Genomic DNA, 12,473 nt, shown 5'->3' with positions numbered 1-12,473 from the left:
AAAACAACATTGTAAATATGGTAGTTGCTAAAAACAAGTTAAAATACTTCTGGGTAGGCAGCTGAACAAAGTAGTGTTTTTAGCCTTGACTTAAGAGAACTCAGCGTTGGTGAAGACCTCAGGTTTTCTGGAAGTTTGTTCCATTTGTGGGGAGCATAAAAACTAAAAGCAGCTTCAGCGTGTTTGGTTCTGAGCCCCCGATGATCTCAGAGCTCTGGGTGGCTCGTAACAGAGCAGCATGTCGGACATATATTGGGGTCCCAAACCATTTAATGCTTTATAAGTTAGCAATAAAATGGTGTGTGTGTGTTCTCTCCAGACGTATGGAATGGGCGGTGAGAACCTCCGCAGCCTGACAGAGAAGCTGCGTGCCGTGGCCCACACCCTCCAGATGGGCATCCAGGGCCGCTGGCGCCTCAACAGCTACGATGGCCGCAGCACCACCAAGCTGCCTGCTGTCATTCTGCAGATGGTAGTGGAGCTCATCACATCTGCCAAAGGACTCTTCTCTTTGCTCAACAGGTTGGTAAAGAGGGAGTTATCTAACCGTTATATATACAGCACTCGAAATGCTATTCTTACACAGGAGAGTTTCTCTGCTGTTTATTATGCAAACAGACAGGCTGTAGATTTTGTTACTGAACACAAAAATAATGGCTTTGGGTTAAAATTATTTAGAGGTTTAGTCATTGTATGGAAATGTTTTGGTCTATGCATTGACTTGCTTTTTACCTTTAGCCCAATTATAAATAAGATACCTCTTCCTTTAAAGTTTCCCCCCTGTTTTCTGTCTCTGTTATTCTTATTCTAAGATGTCATTGTTCCTTTCATTTAACAGTGTGACATCAAATCTTTGTTCTTGCTTTCAGGAAATCCTCCCTGTCTCTAACCAGACTTATTTGAAATGTGTTTGGCCAGGTATCAGTTTTCCCAGCTCAGTGGATGCACCTCCACCAAGAACATATTCAACTACTGCAGAGAGCTGGGAGAGATTGTCCACAAGGTTGGTCCATTCATGCCTTTAATTGATTATTCACAACACTCTTCTTGTGTGACTTATAATGACATTAACACTTACAATCTGTCCATCAAATGGCTGCCTTTACGTTATAATTAAATGGCCAGTTTAGGAAATGCACATTTGTTCATGAGAACATAAGGTGTTTATCTTAAGAGGAACCACACATAAATAACCTTGTTTCTAGTTGTGTTGTCATGCACACTAAACTTCCAAAGAGGAAGTACTACCTATTGTTTGATTACTTTTTTAAATCACCCCCCGAAAAGCAGCAAGAATACCAGAAGCACCAACATACTCCCTGGTCCTCAGCTAAGCCTGAGTAATGAATTCTTTATCTTTACATTCCTGGCATTTTTGTAGTCGGCTGTACCTTGAAGAAGCTGAGGTTGGAAGGATTACCACAGAGGAGGGCTGCATTCTGTTTGTGTTTACCTCTTCATGGAAATGTGTGAAATAAATGGAGGGAGAGTCGGTGTTCATAAACAAAACAAGGGTGAAAAGTGATTTATAAGTAGTAGAAAAGTACAGGCCTGAATATGTTCTAGTGCCTAGGGGGAGGCGGGAGGCAGGGAAGGGCAGAGCGGGAAGCAAAGGGGAAGGCAGAGAAAGGAGGAGGAGACTGAAAGAGGGATTGCACCGACTTTTTAAATGACTTCTGGGGGAGTGTTGCTGGATGACCAACAGAGCAACAGACGGCGAGAGACTATTAAGGACACTACAGTGACTCCAGGGATAAAAAACAACCTGACAGAAGTGAAGAAGACAAAAAGATGAACAGAAGGAGAGATAATTAAAGAGGTAAGGAGGCAGTCGGGAGCTGTGGGCGAAAGAGAAGTGTCAGTATTTAGAGCAGTTTATATTTAATCCTCTATAGCCAGCTTTGGACGCCTATCCCGCACGACAGGTAAAGTTCTCAGCTCTTTGATTGGATAACCCCCCGCAAGGTGACGCTTCTGATTTAGCCGCTTTTTCCCTTAGCTTAAAATGACTTAACACAACTAAGTATATTTCTTGCCTGATGGTTTTTAGTAAAAGTTTTGTAAAATAAAGAATAATTTGGATAGCTCTGTTGTTTAAGGGGTTGATAATAATGTGAGGGATCATTCAAACATCATATGATATCTATTATAACCGTATGGATGGTTTGAACCAGTCAGCATGTGATAAAGGAGAGTTGTGGTTTTTGTGTCGGTGTACAGTAACTTTATTCTTATTGACCAGGGGGAGGAAGGAAGTATGGGTTTCAAACATATTGAGCCTGTTGACTCTGATAGGATGTTTTTGTCACGGCGAAATGATTCAGATTTCAGCCTGCTGACTGTTGTTTTCATTCATAGTCTCCTTGGCACTCGTCAGTCCCTCTCAAAGGTTGAGCATTGTTTGGTAATGTCTTGCTCAATTCCTGTTTTTGAACTTTGGTGCTGTGTTTCTGTATATATATATATATATATATATATATATATATATATATATATATATATATATATATGTGTGTGTGTGTGTGTAGGTGTTTTAAAGGTAAGAATGACTGTCCATTAAGATGTAGAGAGAGTTGTTCCCAGTTTCAATTAGTTTTGGCATGTCGATCACACATTTTGTAAACTTTCAACTGTCTTCTCTCTGTTAAGCATACAGGTTTTAAATGAAACCTAAACATTACCTTCACAAAACATAACTGGAGATACAATCTGCATTGTAGCTGTGTCATTCATTCAGCTAAAGGTCGGTTTTGGACAGTGAACAAGCCCTCATACCTGTTCAACAAGACAAGAGAAAATGAAAGTTCAAATAATGTTGGTTCAGCTGTCATCATAGCATTATTAACCTGCGGTTACAGGCCGGAGAACACATGTAGCATGCACTTTATAACTGTATGACATTACATAAGCATATGTGTGTGTCCTTATATCATCAGCATTGTATGGTTGACCATTGCTAAAACACATTAGTATAGTCATGGCTTCTCAAAATGTGCTCCTGGCTAATTGAGGCCGGTGTCATGTCCCCGCTTCTGTGACGTCTTTGACTTGCTGTCAGGAGCCTGTGGCTTCTTCATGAAGTCCTTTTCTGTAGAACTGCTTCCGCAGAAGCTACACCACATCCTTCAAACCAATGAAAGGGCTTTTATTCCCAGTGTGTCTGTGTGTGTTCTCGCACCCCGAGGGTGATCAAGGTCAGTAGTCAGCTGGTGATTTTGTGATCCCACTGTGAGGTTGTTGTCATTGTTTTGCAATACGCACACACTCAGTCTGCTTAGAACCAGCCGAGCAGCAAGCAAAGTCCAGGAGACCGGGCGGAACAGAGAGAGGGCTACACTGTGAACTTGGATTTGAGAGCAAACAATGTATTTCGAAGCATTTCATTAAGGTATGTGAGTTTCTTTCGTGATTTAAACAAAAAAGGAAAAGGAGAACATTTGTTGCAAAATCTTACCTTTTAAAAATGTCTTTGACATGAAAACCTTCACCTGAAAATACAACTTCAAGTGACTTCAATGTTCAACTCACAATTACAGAACTAGGAGCACCTGAAACAGTGATTCTTTGTTTAAAAGTGGACATGTTGATTATGTAATGAAAAACAATGGACATACTGTTGTCCAATATGCAATTAGCAACATAGTTCTGCTATTTGAGGACTTGTTTAAAAGTCCAGGGTGAATAATAAGAGGCTTGACAATAGATGGGAGAGATATTAAAGGGACTACTTCAAACTGAATCTGACAAATGAAGAAAGAGGCCTCATCTATGTAAATTGTCAGAAGTGCATAACTTATTATTATATATGCTGCTGAAAAACATTGCAAACGCAAAATTCAATGGTGAGAGGAATGCTAAGGCAAGGACAACAACATGGACAGGGTAGAAAGATTTGGACGGAAACACAAGGAGCAGATGTAAAATGAATCTTCTGTAATGTCTCCCAGTCTTTTTATAGCAAGTGTGTGACCTGGTGGCAAATACAAAATATCCACTGGTGCACGATCAAGTATGTAAACATGCACCGGAGACAGAACATGATGGGGCTTGTCTTGACAAGGCTTTTGATTCATTAGAAAAGCAAAGGAAATCTGTTTCAATTGGGTCTAGAACATTCTGGGTTATTACTTCTCTGTGTGTTTTGTGCATCAGTTTCAGCCTTTTTGTATATGTGTGTCCATGCATGCCTTTGTGCATTCTTGTTGTCTGCTTTTTTCCGAGTGTTACACCCACATAATAGCTTGTCTTTGTTTCCTAGACAACTATAGAGAGAGAACAGCTTTCAGGCACTGAGCGCTGCTGTAAAGTTAGCTCACCACCTGATCGAGCCACACACGGCCTTCACAGCACGACACAAGACTTTATTATCAAGTGAAGTAGACGTACGTTAGCTACTGTAGCTGTACAGATGAAGGCAATGTGTTAAACACTTTTCACCCTTTATGACAGTGTTGCAAAGCACAGCTGTTGTCATTTACCAAAAAAGGGATCTGAAAGGTTCTTTTCTCAGAAACCTATAATAATAACATGAATCTTAGTACAGCACATTCTGCACGGCTTTGTCTGCCATTCATTGATAGGGTGTGTTACTGTTGTGGCTAATAAATAACTACTGTTGCTACAATGTGATGGAGTAAAAGGTCAGATTTGAAAGTCATTCTCTGGTATGAACTAGTCGTTCTGTGGTATGAACATGTGTCCTGTTGTTTTGGCGCAGTTGCTCAAGAAGGTCCATATCATTAAATCATTGTTTTTTCTTTATTGATCATACTGTAAGAATAGGTTGTTACGAATGCCGTATTTGAATGAGGGTTGTTTGAACACCCAGAGCTGCAGATGTTTAAATGTGATATGACCTTGTAACCCTTTCTTGTCTTTAGTTATGGGAGAAGTTAAAGTGGTTTATCTCTAGAGGCTGTTTGGATGGATTTGACCGTTTATTCATCTTCTGTTGCAAAACCTGAGGGGTTCTTCAAGAACAACAGCAGTTTTTTCTTTCGAGTGACATATTTTAGTTAATATTTTATCGACTGAGAAATGAATAGAAGGAAGTGTGAACATGCTGCAGGCTGTCAGGGACTAAACATGTCCAACCCACAGCTCCTCTTCTCACATCCTCATCTCTTTTATTCTCCGCTGGTGTCCCTGCCTTAGCAATGAAACACTTTGACCTACATGCAAAGGCATCAAATGCTTCATATCAATGCGTGTGTGGAAATGGTATATGTACTGTAAAACTGATGGATATACAAAGCGTTTTTTAATACTTGTTACTTCATACTTGATGTTAAAGGGATAGTGGAAATGGAACCTCAAATAGTTTCGTTTTAACTTATATACAAGCATAATTACGTACCAAAACAATCACACCTGATTAAAAAAATATAATAATTGCCTTACGCATGTTAGAAGCACTTTATTGCAGCTTCCCCGAAGTTTTTTAGAAACGAAATGTTCGACTCAGCCAAACCGGAAGTGACGAAAACTTAGGAAGACGATACGATAACAAACCATGGCGTCTATGCAGAATGAACGTGGAAGGGCAAATATACCAGACAAAGAAGAAGGATTGTACGAGGTATCCAGTGATGATAGCGAGTCAGAAACATCCTCTCGGCTTTCCTACGAAAATGTCGTTTTAGGAACTGAATCTGAATCCGGTTCAGTAAGCGACGATGGTGACAATATTGAGCCAGACGATGGACCATTACGTCCTTATTTGTTCGAGCCCGAGCCCGAGGTGATGGTTCACGGCATGGGCAATGGCGAGGATGACCAGGACCGGGCGCCAGATGATGCACCCCTACGCACAAATAATCTTGACTGGTAGGTCCCTAAGCATAGCTCATGCATCTTAAGATCACCTGTAGCCTTTACAAATATTAATCATTGTTAACCAGTTAAGCCCGAAGGTCCCCCCAGTGGACCCCTCCCACAGTTTTTTTTCTCTCACATGTCTCAGGGCTTCTTAACATTTATGAAACTATTAATGTTTCATACCCTTTTAAAGGTAAGAAACTCCGCTAACTGACAATAAGAACAATTGTTAGCTAGAAAAAACACGAGTAATACCAAGCCTTTGAATTAGCATTGAGCGAAACAATGCTAACTAATGCTAACGCTTTTTTACACACAACACACGGTAGAAATGCCTTTATTACTATCTTAACTGCACAAACAAGATATACGATTTAAAGCTGAGACTCCACAGATTCCACACATGTAATGTCATCACTGTAAGACCTCGAATTCCTGGAGCTATCAGCCAGAAAAGAGAAAGTAAACAACATCCGGTTCCAAAAATATTACAATAATTACGTCTTACCTTTTTTGATTTGTAATTGATTAATTACATGAATAAATTGAAATGAATGGTATACTAGCATGATATACAGCTAGAGCCAATCGGTATTTTGACGTAGTAGGGTCCTAATTCTAGGCTAGCCAGGCTGCCTGTCAAGTGTAGGCTGTACTCACAGTACTGTTAGTCTATCATGTCTATATGATGACTGTAGTGTACACATTCAACACTGTGTACCGGATAAATGGCGTTGTACAAAATGGTACAGGCTAATGATGCATTAAATCAACAAGAAAACATAATAAAATACTCACTTCTTATGTATTCCACTTTCAATTTGAGCTAGAGACAGAGGAATCTCGAAACAATCGTCAGTAAAATGACGGGAGCACACGACTGCCGAATTACTCGTCAGCTTCAGCTCCGTGAAGTTTGCCCGTGTTATCTGAACACATTTCACCCACTGACGACGAATGGCTGGGTTTCTTGGAAACGCATGCGTCGATACGCCATTCTCTGCATTTGCTGTCGCACTACAGCCATACAAAACACATCTATTCACCATAATAAAGGTCGGCTATTCACATGCAAATGATATTGAATGTCCGCCATTGTTTGTGCCCGTCTTCCTATGCTCTCGTCATCACCCGAAGATTCCCGACGATTCCCGAAGTATTTCGTTTCATTGAGAGGGCACAGTCAAATTGAAAATAAAATGAAACTAGGCGCATGAAATTAAAAAAAATTGTTTATTATGCTTATTTTTAATAAAAATACATAAGTTAAACCCAAAATTCGCGGATTTCCACTATCCCTTTAATACACTTGTGAAATAGGTTCAATTCAATCAGAAAGGGATTAGGGTTGAATGTATTTGTGGTTGTGAGTGTATGTTTCATGGCAGAAGTATACCTGTCGCACAACTCACAATCTCAATGTGTCATTTCCTTTTAAAAAGAAATGCAGAACAGGTTGTGATGTTATGGGGAAGCTTCAAGCAGCTCGAAATACAATTGAAAAGCACAGATGTGGATATTGCCTAAAAAGCAATTGAGAGATGCTGGAAATAAGGAGGTGTTACTAATGAGGCGAAAGTATAAATGATGAAGTGTGCAGTAGGAAGTGCCAACAAGATTTGAAACTCTCTGTTGCCACTCAGCTACTAAATCACACTTAGTAGAGGATCTGGCAAAGTACTGAGATTTTCTGTTCTTGGATTAAACCACTGTTTCAGTATTTGTAACAATTTAAACAGTGAATCCTGCTGACATGTAGCGTAACATTACTTGCTTAACTTGCTTTGCCATAGTTGAACAACAATCATTTTTATTCCCCTAATGCAGGGGTCTGCAACCTTTTTGACCAAAAGAGCCATTTTGCTCCTTTTTCCAAAACATTTTTTTGTCTAGAGCCGCAAAACATATTTCATAGTTTTTTATTGTTATATCAGACAAAAACTACAGTTTTTTTGCATTTATTAGGCTATTTATTACATGATATAAAACTGTTAACCTCTAATAAGAAACAAAGAACTCTTGGGAGGCTGTGGCTCAGTGGTTAGTGTGCTGGACTTCGAATCACAGGGTAGCAAGTTCGAGTCCCACTGCGTCAGCATGTCGTTGTGTCCCTGGGCAAGACACTTCACCCCAAATTGCTCCTGTGGAGATTGTCCACAGAACTGAATGTATGTTAGTCGCTTTGGATAAAAGCGTCTAGCAAATTACATGTAATAAGGAGAATTAAAAATAATACACAGGCCTACTTTAAAATAAATTAAACACAGCACATGGAGAGTCCTCTGCACATTTGAAGGAAAAAAAAAAATTATTAAAATGGGCCCACTTTGAAATAAATAAAACCTATAGCTGCACCCTAAAAAGGGTTAAAGGTGGGGTAGGTAAGTTTCAGAAACCGGCTCGAGTGCACGAACATTTGAAAGTACACAGCCGAAAAGAATCCGCCCCTTCCTTCAGACTTCCTTACAGAGCACCTCCTCCAACACACATGAACGCGCACATGACGTCAGCAGACTGGTGAAAGTGGCCGCCTGCTGCTGCAATGCACGCCCATTGACGGCACGAGATACATTTGTGCGTGCACGAGATGGAAGGCTGACAGACAGGACAGCAATCCAATCCGTTTAGCCGGGCCGGCTAAACGGATTGGTTGTACTTTTTACAGTATTACGGCTTCCACAGATGACATTTTTTAATGGATTTTTTGTCAAAGCACTTAAGATATTCATTGCTATCGGGATGTTAAGAGCATTCCATGGAATATAACAACAAGTGTATCTCGAGCCGGTTTCTCAAACTTACCTACCCCACCTTTAAAGGTAGGGTAGAATGGAGAAACCAGCTCGAGTGCGCTAGAATTTGAAAGTACACAACCGGAAAAAATATGCCTCTTCCTTCAGACTTTCTTAGAGTCCCTCCTCCAACACACACGAACGCGCACATGACCAATGAGGGCACGAGATAAGTTTGTGCACAGAAGGCTGACAGGCAGGTAGGCCATCCAGTTACTTTAGCCGGGCCGGCTCAGATGATTGGTCGTGCTTTTTACGTTTTTTTATGGATTTAATAAAAATTTAATATATTCATTGCTATCGGGACGTTAAGAGCATTCCATGGAATATAACAAAAAGTGTTTTCTGAAATAAATTACATACCCGATTGAATTATGACTGAAGATCGTCAGCTGTCTTCCTCTCCCGTGTTGTTCCTCGATACGTAAAGGCTGCACCACCGTTGACAACTTCTCTCTACATATCAAACATACCGGTAAACCAGCATCGTTTGCTGTGAAAGCATATAACTCTGTCCACACAGAATTAAATTATGTGTTCCTCCGGTACTTGTCTTTGATTTATCCATAGTTCGCTCATCGAGCCGGGGGTCAGGTTATTTGCCTCCAAGAAAAGGCGCTCTGGAGCCAGAGCAGAGGGCTCAAGGGAGCCAGAGCAGAGGGCTCAAGGGAGCCAGAGCAGAGGGCTTAAAGGGCCGCATGCGGCCTGTGGGCCGCGGGTTGCCGACCCCTGCCCTAATGTATTATCCATTGGACGGATTGCAATTAAATATTTCTCAGACATCGATGGTCCTTATAGGATTTAGCATCAAGCACTACCATAAGGTTAACATGTAGACTAACGTTAAATGTGTAAACAACTATCGGACAAATTGCTCTAAAATGTTGTACAATGTTTAATGTTCCCTCTATGATGAACTTTAATAACTCTGGTGTATGACCAAATGCCTCGGCTTTACTTTTTTTAATGCTGCTAATTAGCAAATGTAAGCATGCTTGCATCAGTAATAGCAATTGTCATTGCGAGCATGTTAGCATGGGGACATTAGCATTTAGGTTGAGCATTACTGTGACCCACAGCAACCACACAGAGTTGCTAGCAGGGCAGTGGATTCTTCTTATAATTCTTTCTTGCAATTTCGTCTATGGCATTATGTGGCACAAACACTGTGGTGTAAATAAATATATAAATCGGGTTCTGCATATCTCAAGTAGTCACACTCAAAAGCAAAACAAACACCAAGCGGCCAGTTGAAGTGACCAGCAGTCATGACATCAACTTCTCCAAGTCCTCCCCCCCCTCCCCTTGTCACAGCCTTTAATTAGCCCAGAAATCCAACCGTGTTCTCTGTTGATCCCTCGTTACATACAGGGATTAGTTTCCCCTTACAATCCTTTATGTAACTCATCATATCATCAGGCCTTGCAAATAAGCCTAATATGAAACCTGATGTACTTATATGATTCTGTTTTCTTCAAGGTTGTGTCTTCCTGGTCGAATGTACTTATTGTAAGTCGCTTTGGATAAAAGCGTCAGCTAAATGCAATGTAATGTAATAAGCTTAAGCAATAATGGTATTTGGCCTTAGTCTATTCAAATATTAGGCTATTCTTCGCTGTGTAAACATCTACCCTCTTCCTTTTTTACCCTTCATCTTAAGACAAGATAAGATAAGAGGTACTTTTATTGATCCTAAATTCAAAACCTCCCCCTCATTTATTTGGTTCCCAGGCCCAGTCATAGTCATAGTGCCTTTAGGAGCATCTTTCACTCAACCACAGATTAGGCTGTTTAGTTTCACTGATTCTAGTAACTGTGAAATTGACCACAGGAAGTGTGTTTTACATGTGTGCTTGTGGGGATTATTTTCAGCCCTCGGGTAATGTGGACATTACACTCCGCAAAATCAATTGCCCTCTTGCTGTACTGCAAATTTCATAGAATAGCTAGTGTTTAAGTGCTTAATTTAGTGTTTAAGTGCTTAATTTCATTTTGTTTACAATTAAGATAAAAGCGTCTAACAAGTAACATGTAATTATACAAAAGCGCTTCTATGATATCCAGTAAAATACCAGTGAAGATCTGAAGTAATGACTCATTTTCCTATGGATACCCTTTGGCCTTTCACTTCCTGACTCATGCTGTGAAGAGGAAATAGGACATGAGTTTTGAGTCAGACTGTCCCATTTCCACAAATCAATTACAGCTGGGGTGTCATTTTGGTATGCTGTTTAGATGGAACTAATGCCATGTTGTTTCAATCATCGTATAGGATACCACTGTCTATGAAAAGGAGAAGGACATCATATCTGAAGTGAGTATTTGTGTAATTTTGCGGACTAAACTACATTTATAGTTATTTCAGTTTCCTTTTTATTTTGTGAACGATTGAATGAGATATCTTGATGATAGATGGTGTTTCTTTTGTATTCTCTAGTGCCGTCAGTTGGTGTCGGTGTGTGATGAGATCCTGAGTTCGAGCCCTGAGAATCTTCTTACCCATAGTGCTCAGCTGGAGAGTGTGGACCTAGTGCCTGTGTCACCTGGTGATCATCTGGTAAAGCCTCTTTTCTCTAAATAACTGACCTTTTGTTTTTGATAAATGTGGACGTCTTGGGGCAACACTTGATCAAAGTTTTATTCATGGAATTTTCACATTTCTTGAGGCATTTGTTCCCTTTGCCACCCTTTTTATTTCTGACACTAACTCTACTTTTTACAGCATTACAGTAACTTTACCAAATATAAGAATTATAACAATTTACTCTCATGCTTTTGATTATAATTGATATATTTGATATACTTCACAACCAAAGATGTGAAATATTCCCTCGTCCCTTCTCAACTGGAAAAACGTGTTGATTCACGATTTTTATTTTTATCTGACGGTAATGTTATGTTTTTTTAGTTTCAGACTTACTTTATCTTATAACCTGCAATACTGTGATATGTATTTATTCAACTTTTCAAAATGAATCAAGAAAATAATCATGGATGTAATCAATAAGGAAAGCTTCAACAAGATATCTTTTTAATCCGCTAATTAATCTCAGAAGTCAGAGCAGCGACACTTATAGGAGTCTAACACAGGACAGGAATTCTTGATTGATTGATTGATTGATAATCCTTAATACATTTGTAAAATTGATAATGATAATCAGCAATCAGATATCTTTCCTGGTCTCCTCTGGGTGTTTCTTTTTGGTTCGCCTCATCTGTGCAGCATCTGACCATCTCATCATTGCCAGGGTTTTAAAAATCCTGTGACCATGTTATCACTTTAGCCGCTTCTTGAAAATTAACACATACAAATTGTTCTTATCTTCTTTTACTCTCTCTATCATTTTCAGTATTCATTTTCTGCCTTCATCTCTGCCTGAAGTCTTCCATTATCGTTTGGATTCACTCATCTCTTCTTTCACCTAACTCAAGGTTCTCCCTCCCGCCTCTCCCCTTGTCTTAATGCTTTAGCCATCAGTCAGTACATTCAGTAAAGCAATTATAACTCTCCTCTCTGCCTGTTATTTGCATAATCTAGTGTGCTTTTAGTTTATTTTTAAGTATGCATTTGTCCAATTTTTTTACCCCTTTGTGTGCTCAGCCCATTAGGTAAAAATCTCCCATGTTAGATGATAATAGCAGTCCAATTTCCTGGTGCTCGCTCTCGCTCGATTGGCCTTCATAATCATCCCCAGAGTGTTGTCTTGAAAGCAGATTTGTCAGCTCTCCTTCCTCACCTAGCCAAGCTTCATGTAGTTTGCGTCTATGGATACGTAATTGCGTGTGTCTCTGGGTGGTTGCAGGTGTGTGAACGGAGCAGGTTGTAGCTAAACTGTTGGGAGAACTTCTTCACAATTTGTATTT

The 12,473-nt window shown here is 39.9% G+C and overlaps 1 protein-coding gene across 2 annotated transcripts in view; it reads left to right on the top strand.

The window, feature by feature from the left end:
* Window positions 1-12,473, top strand: part of cnksr1 (connector enhancer of kinase suppressor of Ras 1) — a 37,792-nt gene that overhangs the window by 8,389 nt on the left and 16,930 nt on the right. For both annotated transcript variants that reach the window (XM_034231751.1, XM_034231752.1), the window contains exons 3-6: window positions 320-522; window positions 919-1,003; window positions 10,882-10,923; window positions 11,047-11,166. In XM_034231751.1, the coding sequence (XP_034087642.1) occupies window positions 320-522; window positions 919-1,003; window positions 10,882-10,923; window positions 11,047-11,166 (450 nt within the window). The remainder of the gene's footprint in view (window positions 1-319; window positions 523-918; window positions 1,004-10,881; window positions 10,924-11,046; window positions 11,167-12,473) is intronic.

This window comes from Gymnodraco acuticeps, unplaced genomic scaffold (genome assembly GCF_902827175.1).
Source record: "Gymnodraco acuticeps unplaced genomic scaffold, fGymAcu1.1, whole genome shotgun sequence".
In the NCBI taxonomy this organism is placed as follows: Eukaryota; Metazoa; Chordata; class Actinopteri; order Perciformes; family Bathydraconidae; genus Gymnodraco; species Gymnodraco acuticeps.
This window is presented reverse-complemented; position numbering and strand designations above follow the sequence as displayed.